The sequence below is a fragment of the Falco cherrug genome, chromosome 5 (genome assembly GCF_023634085.1).
Source record: "Falco cherrug isolate bFalChe1 chromosome 5, bFalChe1.pri, whole genome shotgun sequence".
NCBI classification, from domain to species: Eukaryota; Metazoa; Chordata; class Aves; order Falconiformes; family Falconidae; genus Falco; species Falco cherrug.
The window spans coordinates 36,861,529-36,878,554 of record NC_073701.1 but is presented as its reverse complement, the minus strand read 5'-3'; the positions used below and the strand labels follow the sequence as shown (position 1 = coordinate 36,878,554).

Sequence of the window (17,026 nt, the reverse complement as noted above, 5' to 3'; positions counted from 1 at the left end):
AGCAGGATGGTTTCCACAAGGACCATGGTATGGCTGCTGGCACCTGGCACTTTTGTTCTCTGTGGGGCCGAGGAGGCCTGGTACTGGGAATGTGGGTGCAAGACTATATGCACACGCTGCATACAGGCACACAGGGAGCTGTGAACATGGGTGGTGAAAGGACTGCAAAGGTCCGGTGTGGCCCTCACGTCCCAGCAGTGCTGAGAATAGCTGACTTGTGTGGACATGTGGGAACGAGAGTGAAGAGACCTTTGCTTTGCAGTGACAGCACCAGAGAAAGCCACAAGATGAACATATGCTCTTAGATGGTTTTGCTGAGGTTTGGAGCACCCTCTTCCCAGCCCTGCCCCCCCTACAGCTCCGTCAACCAACTTCAGGCTTGGCTTGAGTCCTTCTCTGGTGTTCCCTCACTGAGACCTCTTCCTTCCTCTGGCACCACCCTTTCCAACCCCTGTCCCAAACCCACCACACTTCCGCTTACTCACAACACTGCCACCCCCCAGATACGCTCATGCATTTTAAGTCCAATGGGAAATTCTCCTGGAGGTGACAACCCCTGCCAGCTATGTGACATGCTACGTGACAGACAGACACTACCAAACTCAGAACATCTGTGATTTTCTCCCCTCCTCCCTTCTGCCCAGCCAGCCCTGATGCTTTTCACCTGGCTGAGAGACATCCAGAAAAGAGCTGACACCAGCCAGACACAGCATACAGTCTTCAGTAAAGCTGTGCTGCTTCCTGCTCCTGGGTCTTTCCTCCCCATCCGCTCCAGGGGAAGATAAAATGACAGTTTCTCAACAGGACACAAAAGCATATTGATGAAGAGGTGTGAGAGCTTGGGAGAGGGAGGAAACAGCCTGAAGAGGAAGATTCAAGTACTTGGAGAATGAAGAAGAGACAAAGGGTTGAGAGCAGAGAAAGCGAGATAGGGAAAGAAAGGAAGGAAGCAAGCTATGGAGGGGCTAAAAGGGAATGAGGACAAAAGCACAGGAGAGGAGGACATGAAAGCTGGGAGGGCAGTAGGAGGGTGGAGGGAGCAGCACAAGCTGAGACTGCTGGAGTAGCAAATGCAGCCATTTCAGTGAGGAGGAGGTGTCTCTTGTGTTCCCACCATCACTGGAAACCCAGGGAGACACCCTGGCTCAGTGCTTCTTGATCCTGAAGGCCCTGTGCTGAGTGAGGCTGTCCCTGGGGGAGCTCCTGGCAAGGACTCCCCATGGTTCTGCTTTCCCTGTGCTCCTACAGCAGGGGGGCCATGTTGTGAGGGGGAGGTTTGTCCAGGACCTTCTCGGTGCTGGTGGAGAGAGACCACTACAGTGGGGGATGAGGGGGGATGACTCAAGGACAACTTGGTCTGATCTGCACAGGATCAAAAGCCTGTGACACAGGCATGGCTTTTGATCTTGGCGCTGGGCAGGGCAAATGCACCCTCTGCAGCAGGAACTTGTTCTTTTCATCTGGGTTTTGCTTCTTTTGGAAAATACAGCTATTTTCCTCAAGTACTTTGATGCTTCTCAAATACATGCTACAGCCCAAGAACTAATTCTGTCTCCTCCCACTGATCACTTCCTCTGAACCACAAAACATGTCAGCCTGTTACTTTTCTCATCTATCCACTTCCAAGTTACCATTTCCCCTTGGGAAGCCACAGCAAAAAATGGGGATAAAATGCTGGGCCACCATGCTCTCAGACCAGCCAGCTGCCTTCCCACCCCCTGAGGGCCCAAGAGAAATCTATTGCCATCGCTTGAAGACACTGCATGGACTGACTCCACCGTCTCTCCTTGCCATGTATCCAAGTAATGAAAACAAGACGACGGCACACCCCACACCTCCCACCTCTGAAGCCCACTTGCCCCCAGAAATCCTTCCCCCCCATCCCTGTTTCCCCTAAGCAAGACACACAGCTGAGACACAGAAACAAGAGAAAGGAAGATGACGGACAGTCCACTGTGCAAAAAAACAAACTGAGAATGAGGACACTCTGGGAAGGACGGGGGAGACGCCTTTGGTCCCTCTCTGGCACATAGGTAGGTGCACACGCACACACGCACACTCACATCCTCTCACGCACACGGAGGATGTGCCACATGCTTCAGAGACAGGCCCATGGTGGAGTCAAGGGTAGCAGGGGTGGGTTGTTTCATCCAGAGACACTGGGTGACAGTGGGGAGGGGGGGGTCATTCACAGGTTACTTTCATGGTTTTCCTCTGTCTCAACAGTCATGGGGGGCAGCCCTCCGTTGTCGTTCAGCCGCTTGGCCCTGTAGGTCTCATAGTGGATGTTGTGGGTCACTTCTTTTAGGTCCTGAAGGTGGGTCCTGCAGGGAGCAAAGTGGAGATGGCGTTGGAAAGAGGATATGATAACCAGTATCACCGCAGTCAGTATTGATCTCCTGATGATCATCTTATTCCCTGAGATAAATGGAAGATTTCTTCAGTCAGTCTGGCTAATGGGTGTACCCCTCCTTCTACATGGATGGCATGGGTGCCATCATACACAACGGAGAGCTGGAGCATCAGCATTGAAGAACACATACACAGGATGCAGAATATGGGCTGAAATCCCTGGCTGTGCTTGCCAGTGTCCTCCCCTTCTCACACCTGGGCCAGTGGGACAGCTACTGGCCATCCTGGTGTGTCAGAGCAGACAAGGGCTTAACTCATCTGAAGCAGTGGTGAGACAAGGAGGCAGCAGGAGTGTGTATCAGGTCCACTGCAGACCATAACCTGCAGAACAATGCTGTGAACATTGTCCCTAACCTCCAGAGAAAGCCTGTGGCTTGGATTGCTGTATGCTTTGTGATGATCACTTGGTTAGGATGTTTTTACTGGAAGACTTAGGGAAAGCACATCTGCTGCAAAAGGTATTGCAAAACAGAAAGACAGTAGGGCAACGTCAAAGCATTGTACCTGGCCAAGTGTCTCAATACCACCATACCCACAGGTGGAATGAGCTACAGGGCTCTGGCTTTGAAGTGTGCTTTCCTTACTTTCTTACTTCTGGTGTTGTTTTAAAACCCGATTGTATTTATAGGATGTGGTAGTGGCCTCTTTCTCACTGACTTCCAACCCAGACCTGTTGTCAGCAACAAATAGTGGTTGTTGCACCCTAATGTCTTTAATGGGGTAGAAGCAGGGTGGTAGTACCCTGCTTTTCTCCAGGTGTCCAGCTCATACATGAAAACTAGCAACTACTTGACATAGTGGTCATGTCACTAAGAGAGGCACTAGCATATTTGCCCCTTAACTCAATCCAACCATACCCCAATAAGTTTTCAGTGCCCGAAATGTATTTTATTTTCCTTTCTGTATGGGCTATTTCACTCTAAGAGGATCTCAGGAAGGCTCCCTGCTCATCAACAGCAAACTGATGCATGACTATGGCCTTACCTGATGACAAAATCTCGAAGTAGGGCAAATTCACAGTGAGTGAGGTTTTCCACTGAAAAGAAAGCAAGCAATTGTTACAGAGCAACAACAGCCTTTGTTGTTACAGAGCAGGGTAAAGCCATTGCCATGGGGCAGGTTCCAGGTGGGCAGAGCCTGAATACTTCAGAAAGGAGAAACAGTTGTCTGAATGCCACAGTGTCAGGCACTGAGGAGACATGCTGAGCAGTAACATGTGAATTTCCATTTGTTCGGAGTGGCTCCAGCTTCTACCATTTGGCAGTAGTGGTACCACATTGACCATGGCAGTCCCCTCCCAGTAGAGCTATTTCAGAATTCTCCTCTTGCTTGGTTTCAAAAAGTTTATTGCATAAGGGACAGGAAGGCAGCCATGGGACATGTTATCTGGACCCTTGTTTATTTATTATGGGGGCCTGCAGAGATAATTTCAACTTCCAGATGCAAGGGGGTTTTTACCTTCAATGATTCCCCAAGGTGTTTTCCTGCCCAGGACTCTTTTGCCATTCACTTGGTACTCCTTGTCGCTGCCCACTACTGCGAAGGGCATGCTTTCCTGCTGGGGAAAGACATGTGGAGAGACCTATTGAACCCACTCCAGAGAGCAGCACCATCACTGTTCCCCATCCATCTTTCCCCCTCTCAGCTCATGAAACACAAGACCTTCTCCAAGGAAAGAGGTTTTCTAGAGCAACACTTCATTGGCTGTCCTCTTCCCCTGTCAGTGATATCCCTAGCATTTTGGGCCCTTGCTTTACAAGTGTCCTTGCACCCCTCTTCCTCCCCCCACACCAAGCTTAGTGGGTAGCTTGCTGCAGTGCCAAGGGCTCTGGAGTGGAGGGCAGAGCTTTTCTGCACCATCTTCAGCATTTCTGAAGAGGGGGATGACCAGAGAAGTAAGTACCTCAGCGTAACCAGGAGGTCTGTCACCCCGGGGCTGCTCTATGGATAGTTTGCAGTGAGTATTTCTTAGCAAGTTTGTAGTTCTTCACCAAAAGAAGGAGACGACTCAAAATAATCCTCCCCAAAAAGACACATGAATGTTCAACAAGTTTAATAGCTGAAATGGTTGTACTGAGGAAGGCCAGAAATGTGGCAGGGATGCAGCTTTCCTGACAAGTGGGACATTTGGTGAGGTTATTTGGGATCCAGATATCTCTAAGCACAGGGAGGAACCATCTGCTTCCAGAGCACAGGATGCAGGAGACCCTGCTATCTCTAAGGTTGTGCGGATGTTCATAGATTTACTCTGCTTTACAGATATCCCTGTGCCTGGGAAGGGACTGCAACTACCACAGAAATGGAAATTAAAAAGCAGTTTATTTCTTCTGTGTGAGGGCAATGATGCTGAAGTGCAGAACAAAATGTGGTGCCCTCCTCAAAACCAGTAACATTTTGGATACGAAGCAAAACCCATCTAGTCTTTTCCAGAATGGATGATGTATCACCAAATGGAAAATGATTAATTAAGATGGGGAAGGTGGGAATTTCTGTTGGGGCTGTGACAGCTGGGGAAGTTGAAAGGGCAAGTGTCAGGCTGCAGTGCAAGAATCCTGGAATTTCTTGAGGACTGCCACAGAGGCCAATCTATTTTCATTAGTGGCCTAGCCACAAAAATTATGAGTGGGATAATTTAATGCATTAGCATTGCAAGGCCAAGAGGTTTTGTCAGTGCAAATGCAGACTGGGTTATTATCCGGGAAGATGTAAGTCTGAGGCACAAAGAGCAGCTTTTAGGGAATAACATCAAGAATTTCTGCTATGACTTCAGAGCTCAGGAACAAGCAGCGACTGAAGGAGTGGAAGGACCTCATGTCCTAGTCAGTCACGAGATGACCACGAGCCACCAGTGTGATGCAATTGTTTAAATAATACATGTGGTTCACAGGCTTAGCAGTTCAGATCTCAGAAGAGATGGGGAAGCATGAGGTACCAGAACCAGTGCTAGAAAATCAAATCAGACTGGTGCAGTCACAGAAAAATACGACTAGGAGCATGGAGTACTGAGGAAAAGGAAGCTCATCCAAAGGAGCTTGTCTCCTTTAACTGACCAGAAGGTCAGCAAGGGATAATATTTTTCTCTATAAATGCCTTGGGTGGTGGAGGGGACCACTAGGTAGAACTGCTTGAGTCAGTGTTGGCACAAGAACACAGATATAATCCTGGGTACAACCTAGCCATGAACAGGCTAGAAATTAGGAGACAGTTGCTGACACTCTGAGGAGGGAAGGATGGGACAAGCATTCTTACAGGGGCTGGGGGAGCAACGAACTGGGCTGCTTTTTGGGTTGAGTTTGGTCAGCAGATAAGAGGGCTCATGGGGCAGTTATCTGGGACAGAGGCTGCACATCAGCCACACACCAGGCCCTTTGGTCCTTGACAGTGACCGAACAGAGCATTCAGCAAGAGGAGGCGGAACACAGTCCTTCCTCACTCCAGCCTTCATAGCACCCTATAGTAACAACAGAGACAAATTAAGCTGGGAAGGAGGAATGACCACCCCTTACATCCATTGCATCTTTCATTCAGGGACCGTGAAGCACTTAAAATCTTCTAGTGACAGATGTCTGTTTTACACACATTAAACATGACCAGTCCTCATCCCCCCCTTCCATTCCCACAATAAAATGTTTCCTACCCTGATTTTGTCATTCTCTGTTTTATCCTCCAAGTCCTCATCAAATTCTTTCTGAGGGTAAAACTCGATCCCATTTACTTCTAGCTCTTTGCGCACCTGGTGAGAGAGACATTTTGGAGCACAAAGCTACACAAACCTGAAAGGAAGGCAGGCAGGACAGCTGAGCAAACACATCTGGGACATCCTTCCAGCGGGCAGGGGCTGGAGGGATTGTCCACAGGGAAGTGTGCAGCAAAGTGAGGACACATGGCAGCAATGATGAGTCTTTCTTCCCCAACCCCAGTTACTTGTCTGGCTCTGCAGTTCCCGTGACAGAGTCTATCACGAGATGTCACAGGGTTACACGGGTTTCTTCCCCCTCTGAAAGATACCCTCAGAGCCATAAACAGGTACATCTTCAAGACTTACCCACCAACCTAGTGTTGGACTCCATGCATGCCCTAGAGACTGCACGGCAATCCCAGGAAGGAGGGAACCACTCATTTCTCCCATCTCCAAGCCGGGGCAGGGAAGGATCCCATGCAGGAGAGGAGATACTCACTCTTTGTTTGAATTCGGTCTTCTCCTCCAAGGTCATGGTGTCAGCCTTGGCAATAACTGGGATGATGTTCACTACCTTGCTGAGATGTTTCATGAACTCCAGGTCCAAAGGCCGCAGGCTGCAGCCCAAGAGGGAACAACATGGAAGGGGTCACTTTACCCTCCTTGCCTTTCATCCTAGTGACTCTCCCAGCATCAGGGCATCTATGAAACCTCCCTGTATGAACCCTGCTTGCTGCCACCGTACTCTTGGCTCCTCCCCATCCATCCTGCCCTCTCCCAAAAAACACAGTAACGTTTCTCCTGCCCTTGTTGTTCTAGACCCTTTCAAGCTCTGCAGCACCCAAAGTTAAGCTAAACAGTGGTGAGCCCCCCAGGCAGGACTCCTGGGTCTGTGGCTGTGATGGAGCAGTGCAGGGTATATGTCTGGCACAGAAGTACCAAGGGCTTGACGAAGGATAAGGGATTGAGTACATACGAGTGGCCTGTGGGGGAGATGAAATAGAGGCAGCAGTGCACTCGCGTGTCTGGAATTCGTTTCTTCCTTGCAATATTCACCTCCTCTTTCAAAAATTTTTCATATTGCTCGTTGATGTATTTTTCAATAGGCTCCCAGCTGTTAAGGTGGGAGAGAGAGATGAATAGACAGGTACAAATCTCCTCGTGTTCCTGCCTACAGTGTTCCCAGCTCTGACAGCAGCAAAGCAACACAGGCACAAAAAATATCCACCACAAGCATCTCACCATCAGCAGGTAAGTTTAAGAGCTTCTGTAACTGGGCACAGAAATTGGCACTTGCTGTGTAAAGTGCGCACACCCCCAGGCATGCACACAGACCCATGGTGTTCACAGTTACACTTTCTTCTTACTGCCCCCCTGAAAGCAACAGGATCCCAGACACTTTCCAAACCAAGTAGGTGAGTTGCTCTATATAACATCTTAAGTCCAGCCCTTTCTGGGACACAAGGTCTTGACTGTATGAAACTCACCAGTTCTCATTGTTGATCTGATCCCCGAATCCTGGTGTGTCAATCACTGTCAGCTTCATTTTGACACCACCTTCTTCGATGACTGGGCAAGAAATTGCAAACAATCATACATCTCCCTGGGGACACACTCTATCATGCAACATGTCTGTGCCAAGAGCACTGTGCCCTGATCCCCACCCAGCAAGCATGACCAGACCAGGCTGGGTCATGCCTCGACAGTTGTGACCCCCACTTCCATTTCTGACCCCAGATTTTGGTAACATCTGCACCAAAGCCACCTTACACCACTTTGCCACAGGAAAATGGATTTGTGCTCAGCCTGTGGCCCAGAGGTAGTACCTGTCTTGCACAACTTGTCCTCCCCTGAAACACAGAATCCTGAACCTGAAATGATGCTTATTACTCTGCACCACTGTAGAAGCTGTGCTGATGCTTTGCCACAAGGAGATGTGCTCAACTGGGATTGGGATGGGACCCACCGATGCGATTTGTATAGATTATTAACCAATTGCAGGTGAGAATGACTTACAGCAAGGCTTAAAGAAATATCTGTATGTCTTTTTCTACCCCTCACTTTTGGCTGTGGCATCAGTGTTATTGCTGTTTAAGAAAACCCTTGGTTGGGTCTGAGGCCATCTAAAACTGGCACTTGTCCTTTAGGTTCCCATGGAGAAAGGGCTGCCTAATACCAAATAACTGTTTGCATAGACTACTGGGGTCTTCCACAAGACAGTGCTGAAGCATCAGCACTGCCTCCACCCCAGCAGCCTAGCTCTTACCATGCCCAATGGCTTTGATCTCCACCGTCTTGGGGATCTTCTCCTCCCGGTTCCAGCCTGAAGATTTGCGGCTCACCTGGGATTTGAAGAGGGTGTTCACCAGTGTCGACTTTCCCAATCCGCTCTGACCTGAAGATTGCAAAGAGGAAGCTCATGACATCAGCCCGACAATGCCAGCAGCCCAGGGGACAGAGGCTGGCTGGCAGCTGAAGGGGCTGCAGGTGTCTCCTTGACTTATGCAAGTGCTCCTTTCCCCTAGAGCAAGCGCTGTCTGCTCCCTCATGCCCTCCCTGCAGGGCTCCCTCTCCTACCTGACCTCACAGGACAGTCCCTGGCCATGGTTCCCAGTACCTCAGGTGGTCCCTGCCTACCTACAACCATGATGTTGAAGTCGAAACCTGTCTTCATGGTTTTCTTGCGCATCTGCTCAATGATGGTGTCAATACCGATGTAGCCCAGCAAGTTGGCATTAATGCCCATGGGTTTCATTGGTACAACTGGTTTTTGTCGTGGCTCTGGGACCAGCTCAGACATGGCTGCTTCGTTCTTGCTTTCCACTGGCCCTGCATGGGGAGAAAGATTGAAAAATCATCACTGAGGTGTAACGACAACCTCCCTGCTGACCTGCCACAGGGGTTGAGGGCAACTTAGAGCATCCATTTCAGGGGCTGCTGGGGATGGCTGAATGGCAAGATTTCAGCAATAAGGCTCTTCGTGGAGGAACATCTACCTGAGTTTCCAGCACACTCTTCTGTGTATCACTCCAGATGAGGAGGTGGAGAAGTGGGTTTCTCTGAGCATGCAACATATTGGTGGCTACCTCCAAACAGTAGGGGCAGACCCAGTGAAGCTGTCTGGGCTCCTAATAGGGTGTCCAAAGCTCTGTGCATGTCTCCTCATTTTTGCCTCCCACTTCTGGCCAGGATCACCAGTGTTTTGCCTCTCCAAGTTTAGCATGAAATTTGCAATGGATCAGACTTTCCAAAATTATCATGTGTCAGGTCCCAGCATTGAAATAGTTTGGGATTTACCATCAGGCCTTACCAGCCTGGCCATCGCCAGGGCTGGCGGCATTACTGACCATGCTGTGCATGCTGAGTTCCTCAGAGGAAGGCAGTGTTGAAGTGCAAAGCATGGCCACAACCTCTGCGCTTGCCTCCTGCTCATAGATCGATGGTTTTTGCTATATTCAAGAAACTAATCATCATGATCAATAAAGTAATCATCTGCACCTTTCCCTCCTTGCCTCCCCCTCCTCGCTTCTTCCATGTAAACCAAACGGACCTTTTTGGCCTCCCTAACCCTTTTTCAGGTGATGCCATGCACTGCTTGGGGCGGGCCTCATCCATCTATCTCTGTCTCTTGTCTCATTAGCGAGCAGCTCTCACCCGCTGGGAGGAAGCCAGAGGTTGGCAGAGGACAGGGCACAGAAGAAAAACTGTAATTGGTGGGGAAGGGAAGCATGAGGGATGAATCTAGAAAGGAAGATGAAGGGGATGGGAATCAAACACCTTTCATATACAAGCCAGCTGCAAACTAGAGCCTCTGCCACTCTAATTACTTGACTCTCCCATGCTTTGTCTCATTAGATGGCTATTTTTCCAGGATAGGGACAGCGTGTGTTTTTGCTTGGTAAGCACTCCACTTGTTTTGGATGCCACTTCAGTTCAAGTATCTCACACTAAATTATCTGTTTGCATCATTTTGGTGGAGTTTTTTGCTCCTCAGCAGAACCCACTGGCTGTGGAGGAGGACGTGAGCAGCCAGGCAGGTGACTGCCATTTGGTGGGTGACACATGCCTCTTGGAGAGGAAGGCGACTCAGAAGTCACTGGGCTGCAGACACTGATAGCACCAGCCCAGGGTCCCTGTGACAGCTCAGCCAGGCCAGGCAGAGACCAGGGTTGGGGAGAGGTGAGAGAGATTTTGTTGAAGGACAGGGTTAGGCTGCAACAGGCTGCATGGCTGGCTGGTGAACCTGCTTAGCATTCCCACACCAAGGCTCCTGTGCAGACACAAGGGCTGCTCTACACAGCAAAGATTTTACATTTTATAGTAGCTTTAATATCCCACTGTCGTCTGCTGAGGGCAGACCTTGCACAAGGGTCACCCTTGGCAGGGAGAAGGATGCCTTTACCCAGCTCCTCTTACACTGCTTGGGAAGTCTTTGATGTTAAACTGGGAGAAGGGATCTTCCCTCCATAATGAAAGGATGGTAGCACAGCCACCTGTGAATAGCACTGTGGGTAATGTCTGAAGGTTCTTGTACTATCTCTGTTCTACCTTGTCCACAGGGGAGAAGTCTGCTGGAGGATGCCCCCCCCCTTCTGCTTTTCCCTACCAAGCAAGGACACTCTTGGGGTATCATCATCCTTTCCTGAAACAGCGAGCAGCACCCAGGGGGGACCAGAGCACAAGATGGACTGTTGGCTTGAGCCAGGCTGGCAATTCAGAACACCTCATGCTGCCGGGCATCTGCTGGAGGAGGCAGCCTGCCGAGCCGAGTGCTTCTCAGCTGCAATCCACTCTTACACCCGTCACAGCTAGTCTGTGCCTTTCCTGCTGACAAAGCAACCCTTGGGGCTCCTGTTGTCTTTTTCCAGCTTTCTCTAAGCTGCTGCCAGCCAGGAAAGCCCATCTCTGGCACAGCATGAAGGGCCAAGACAGCCAGCTCTCCTGCACCCTGCCCTTCACTTATCCTCCCCAGGCTGCCCCACACCACCTGTACCACAGTCACATGCCATACCCCTCATCCTGCTGCAGCATCCTCCAGTGTGCACCCCATACAGCCCTGCTAGGGTCTCACCTGCCCCAAAGAGAGGGAGAAGAGAAAGTGAGACGGGGAATGATGAGGGGATGTGGGCCAGGGTGATGTGGCCCCAGTGAGGCACTTCGGGCCTCAGAACTGGGGGCAAATAAACCGTGGAGGTGGGCAGGGAACAGGGCAAGTTGGAAAGAAGCCCAGCTGAGCAGCTGCAAGGGATGGGTGCAGGACCTGGGCCATGTGGGCTGCAAATCCTTTGCTGCCCAGGCAATAGCTTGTCCTCAGGAAGTCTGTTGCCCTCTCCCTTATTGCTTAAACTCCTTGTTCTTACACAAGGAGGAGAAAGGAGGAAGTTGCCAGCAGCCAACCTCAAGGCTCACTACAAGGTTCATAACTCATCCCTCAATCTCACTGAGGGACACTTTGCTCAGAGCCAGCAGGTGTTGCTAACTCTGCTGTGGACATCACAATACATGGCCATCCCTGGCTGGAGCAGGTATTTCAGAGTCAGGTTCCTGGACACCTATAAAAAGCCCTGAGACCAGGAGAAAATATCTCCAGAAGTCTCCTTAAATATTTCCTGGATTTCTTATCAGTGAGGTCAGCCTGAGCATTTTGATTTTGGACATCCAAGGTCTCGGGGTAGACAGCCTTCCTTTCTCCTCTTGGTCGTTTGCCTTCCTTTTTGTGTGGGACACCTTCCCATGCAGCCTCAGGCAGGGAAGACCCCATTTTGCAAAGAGGGACCTAAGGGCTCAGCTTTCTGCACACAATTTTCCACCTCTTGACTCCCCCAGAGGAATCCAGGAAGCCAACTGAGGAACAGCCTTCTGGGGTGTGCAAAACCAGGGCCAGAGCTATGAGAGGCACCTTGAGACATGAAACACGTCTACCTGCTCTCCTGGGAATGGCTGTTTTACGTGCAGTAATGCTAATGCTGCTAGGAAGCCTCATTAGTGCTCTGACTGACGGGTCAAGGGGTAGCATAATGCATCCTAGGCACATCCCATAGCCCCTCCAGCTGTCTCCTGTAATGAATACGTGATAGGACACTATGGTTGGTACAGCTGGTAATGAATAGAGGGTTAGTCGGGGCTAACCACTTACATCCACTGTTTGCATTGCCACCCTTTTCCACCTGCTGCTTTGTTCTGTGCGCTGACTGAAGCTCATTTAAGGGGGTGGCTGCTGGTGATACCTCTGCTGCCCGGTTCCAGTGCGAGGTGGCCCAGGCTGGGCTGCCAGGGGATAACCTCTGGCTCACAGGAGATAGTCCACTCAGATCCAGAGCAGGGAGAGGCACAGCATCGGAGGCTGGGGCAGGCAGGGCCAGAAAGGCAATCAGTGCCCGGAGAGGCCCTAGCGGTCTCAGCTACCTCCTGCTCCTGACACCCATTGATCCACCCTAAAATCTCTCCCTGGAAGGCCAGCGTATACGGCCAGCAGCAGACACCACTTCTGCAGTGCACCCTTCATGTCTGCCTGCCTCTGACATTTGCAGCAGCTAGATGGGGACAGAGGTGGCCCTGCAGATCCCTTAGGGGCTCAGGTAGTGGGGACTAACATCTACTCTGTCCCAATAACCCAGATACAGTCACATCCCCTCCCCCTGCCTTCCCATCCTTTGTCTGAGTGGCAAGAGGGAGGGAGGGCTGCAAACAGTGGCTCACCACAACCCAGCTTCCAACAAGGAAAGGCTATTTAACCCCCACCTAACACATGGATGGTCTGTCTGTGTCTCTCCTCCTGTGTGGCATAAGGCTCTCCCGCTCTGGCTAGAGGCAGCGATCCATGCATGTGTCTCACCCCAGCCCCTTCCATGCTCGTGGCTCCAGACCCACGCTCCCGCTCCCTGCAGACATGGAACAGGAAGGAGGGATGGGTTCAGAGCCTGAAGGCAGCTGTCAGGAGTGGGCCCTTGGTGAAAAATGCCAGGTCCTTAGGAAGGAAAGCAAGCAGCTGCTCCACTAGCACAGCCTGCCTGGGGCTTGCAGGCATTAGGATCTGCTCTTGATTCAGAACTGCAGAGGTGCTGGACTGAGCATCTCTCCACTGGAAAAATCCTTTTCCCCCCTCAGTTTCTCTGATGACCCCAGGGTATTTCTCCCAGCTGTACAAGGCAAAGGCTGAGCCACACCAGATGCACCGCCTGACCTCAGGATGCAGAATGGAGCCATTCTTCTTACCCGATCTTTTTGCCTGGCCTGAGGATCATCAGACATTTTGAGTGAGGTAAGGAAACTCATCCCAGCCCTTTGGGCAGCCACAGCCTTCCCGGCAGCAACCTTCCTTCCCCTCAGCGCTTTGCAGAGGACTTGGGCAGCAGCCCGGCACTGCCAGGGTCACAGTGAAATCTAGGGCAGCATGTGCCGAAGCCTCTCTGGAGATGCAGGACCTGGAGGTGAAGGGACTGGGCACATCCCCAGCCCAGCCGTCACAGGGTAGGATGCTCACCTCAGCCCTGTCTGTATCCTTGGTGCCACTCCCTGGCCATGCAGCCCTTACCCCATATCCTACAGTTGTATCACAAGGCGAAAGGGTGCTGAGCACCCCTAGATCAGGGTACCCATGCCACCACAGCTGCCTGTCCCCCCTGCCTGCCTGCCCGCGTGCCTGCCTGTGCCGAGCTCCCTGTCCAGCTGCCCGCCAGCTCCTGCGCAGATGCCCAAGGAGCAGCACAGGACATCCCTGCCGCCCCTGCAGCGACTGCCTGTCACTGGCAAGGGACAAGCCAGTCGCCGAGCAGCTTGTGGGCTTTCCCCAGCCCTGGACCAGCTGGGATTATCTCTTTCTTTCAGAGCAGCCCCTGGCGCCAGCTACTCCCCATCAGCACGGTAGCTAGCCCCGGTTGTTCTCCTTTATGCCGGACTGCTGGCACCAAAAGGAAAAGAAAGAGGAAAGACAAAGCCAAGACCGATTTCCCCTGCTGACCTTCAGGCTTATTCCTCCCCCGTGGCCAGAGCTGGGGTCATGGCAGAGGATGCCTGCACAAAAAAAACAGCGGTGTCCCTCCGGCATCGCCCAGCCCTGCCAAGCCCAGAGCATCCTACCTTTGAACATGAAGCTTCCTTTGTCTCCAAATCCTCTCCCAAGGGGGTGGGTCTCCCCCCACTTTTCTAGCCTGATGCTGATGCAGCACAGTGGGCTACGAGGCTCCGCTTTTACCTCTCTCTTTCTTCCCGGTGTCCTCTTCTCCCCCCCTCTCCTTCCCCTCCTTCTCCAGTGGCTATTTCAGTGGAGCGGGGATGCTGGTGCTGCTCCTGCTGCCATCGTCATGTGACCTGAATATTAAACATCGCCGCAAAATCTCCCCCCGCGCACCTCCCCCGGCTTCATCCCAGGCCCCCGGATCCATCCCAAGCCCCTGCCAGCCTCCCCACCCTGGGGGGGAGCATGGCTGCAGGGATGGAGGGGCTGCCACCGATGGCCCCCCCCCGTGTCCTGGAGGGGCCCGCCTTGCACACCCGCAACACAGAGGCCTTTTCTTGCCCCTTTCCCTTCCAGTTCCCCAGCGTTTTGGCATCTCTGTTTGATTAAGGAGGGGGATATTTAACCCTTCGCAGCTTTGCTTTGGCAGGACTGAGAAAGGACACTCTTTTCCCCTAGGTATTTATTGGGTTCAGGGGACTGCAAGACCTCCTCCTGCTTTCCTGGAGGGAGGGAATTGGGAGTGTTTTGGCTCATCAAAAGCAATTTGCCCTTCAGCTCCGACTGCGGAGGCGTGAGAAACCTTTTCTCCTCCGGCACCGTGATTCCTGGCTGCCGGCCGCACTGCAGAGGCAGAGTGAGCGCTGTCCCCTCTGTGTGTGTGTACACAAGTGTGTGCCTGCACGTGCGTGCGTGTGCATGCGTGTGGGGAGCAGGGAGAGGTGCCTGCTGTGGGCCATGCGGAGTATGCAGGTTGCATCCCCGTGTGCCCCGGCAGGCATATGTGCCTGGTGGTGCCCCCCTGCATGTGCCCAAGACTGGAGAGCCGTGTGGGTGCCCCTGGCTGCTGGCACCTTTGGAGGGGGCTGCCCCTTCCTTCCTCCTTCTCCTACATTTACGAGCCCTGGCCCTGTCAGGCACCGCCGTGCCCCCGCCATGCCATGCTGGAGCATGAACATCTGGGACTGCTCTGACCCTCTGCTTGGTGGGACGATGGGAACATCCTTTCAGGGCCATCCCCATGTGTCCCTCCACCATGTGGCAGCCCCCTGGGTGGGGGATGGTCTGTGGGATGCCTGGCAGAGTCAGCAAGGGTTTTGGATGCCTCTTTTTGCAGCACCCCGGGGCAAAAAGGAAACTGCACCCACTGTGGGTTATGGGAGCATTTAGAAATCGCTGTTGGCAGTTACAGTTACGCAGGTTAGGCTGAGCAGTCAACAGGCTGGCTGCGTCCAGACAGACGGACAGACAGATGGGCACCCCAGCACCCGCAACATCTCCTGACATGGTGCCCGCAGCCGCCCATTTCCCTGATGGGTGCCAGGGCCCCACTGCAAGGGCACACCTCCCACCTCCCTTTGCCCACCCACACTCCCGGTGAGGGCAAGGGGGAAATGGCTTCCCGGGGAGGAAGCCCCCATCCTCCCACACATCACCCCACCGCTCCTGAAGGGCCCTGCCCCATGCCAAGCCCCGTGGCACCACACAGGGACCCCTTATGCCTCCCTCCCTCCCCCCTGCCCAGCCCGTCCTGGCAGCAGAGACCCACCGGAACGTGGTGGGGAGCAGGGAACCCCCATCTTCGCCGCTGGGGCAGCCTCAGTCCCACCGGCACTGCCACGGCGCTGCAGTCCCTCAGTGGCTGGCGGCCGGGGGCGAGGGGGGACAGGGGTGACAGGCCCCGGGCCCCTCAGCCGCTCCCAGGGGGGCCCCCCGCCGCCCTCGCCCACCCGGCGCAGGGAGATTAAGAGGCAGCTCCGCTTCGTGGGGGCAGCGGGGGCTCTGAGGGGGCCAACCCGCTGCAGCGGGGGGGCCGGGATGCGGCTGGGGCCAGTGGTGCCACCGGGGGTGGGCAGGCGGCTGCGGCGAGGGGCAACGTCCTCCTCCATGGTGGGTGGCAGCGGGCTGGAAGCAGAGGTGTGAGGGTGGGGGGCAGGCGGTGCCGGGCTGGGCTGGGTGGTCCAGGCCTTCCCCACTGCCAGGGCCCACGGCGTCTCGGGGCACAGTGCTCCCCAGAGACGCTGTTCTCCCAGGCAGAGCCCCCACCAGTGGCCCTGGCAGGCTGGCCAGCCCACCCCTGGCTGGGACAATGGGGCACTTGTGGCCTGCCCAGCACGCTCCCACGCCTGGCGCCGCGGCTGCTCCTGCCCCCTGCCCTGGTCCCTTCCTGGCCTCTGCCACCGGCAGCCCCATGCCAGGGGCAGCCCCACGCCGTGGGCAGCCCCACACCACCGGCAGCCCTGTGGCGCGGCCCCCTGCCCTGCTCCCATGGTGGGAAGTGGAAGAGTGGTGCAGACCCACCAGATCAGGGCTGTGCTGCCTGCTCCTGAGGACAATGGGTGCGATTTAAAACAAAAATTTAAATCTCTGAATTTCTGAAATGTTTTCCCTTCCTCTCTTCTCTTTTCCCCCTCAAATGGCAGATTCCAGTTCAGTGATTTATGCCCAGCTGAGGAAGTTCAGTGTTTGCTTGTTGGGTGTTTGTCTAGGTTGATGCTTCTTTCCCTTATTCTGATTTTCTTTTGCTTCCTCATTTTTCTGATTGTTCCTTAATTTTGCCAGCTTTGGGGCATTTTCGGGGTCAAGGGGGCATGTATAACAGGGAATCAGCTTGCCGCTCTGCACCTTCCTCACTATAAAAGAGACTTTGAAGGGCAATGCAAGGAGGAAAGGGGAAATGTGGTTTTGTGGGGCAGCATGGTTTGGTGGGCAAACGGGAGCAAAAAGAAGGAAAGCCGGGCACCCACAACACCCACAGC

The 17,026-nt window shown here is 53.2% G+C and overlaps 1 protein-coding gene across 3 annotated transcripts; it reads right to left on the bottom strand.

Annotated features, from left to right (window-relative positions):
- Positions 1-1,774: 1,774 nt before the first annotated feature.
- Positions 1,775-16,321, bottom strand: SEPTIN3 (septin 3). Of its 3 annotated transcripts, none has more exons than XM_027808405.2 (10): positions 15,817-16,321; positions 8,729-8,920; positions 8,358-8,486; positions 7,579-7,660; positions 7,068-7,205; positions 6,591-6,708; positions 6,050-6,145; positions 3,871-3,970; positions 3,397-3,448; positions 1,775-2,324 (listed from the first exon to the last, which is right to left on the bottom strand). In XM_027808405.2, exons 1-10 carry the CDS (start codon positions 16,154-16,156, stop codon positions 2,189-2,191), a joined length of 1,383 nt encoding a protein of 460 aa, XP_027664206.2. In that variant the 5' UTR covers positions 16,157-16,321; the 3' UTR covers positions 1,775-2,188. The 3 variants fall into 3 exon arrangements, with proteins under 3 accessions (XP_027664206.2, XP_027664207.2, XP_005441338.1); XM_027808406.2 differs by having other exon boundaries at positions 3,871-3,967; XM_005441281.3 differs by lacking the exon at positions 15,817-16,321 and adding an exon at positions 14,171-14,563.
- Positions 16,322-17,026: the final 705 nt, after the last annotated feature.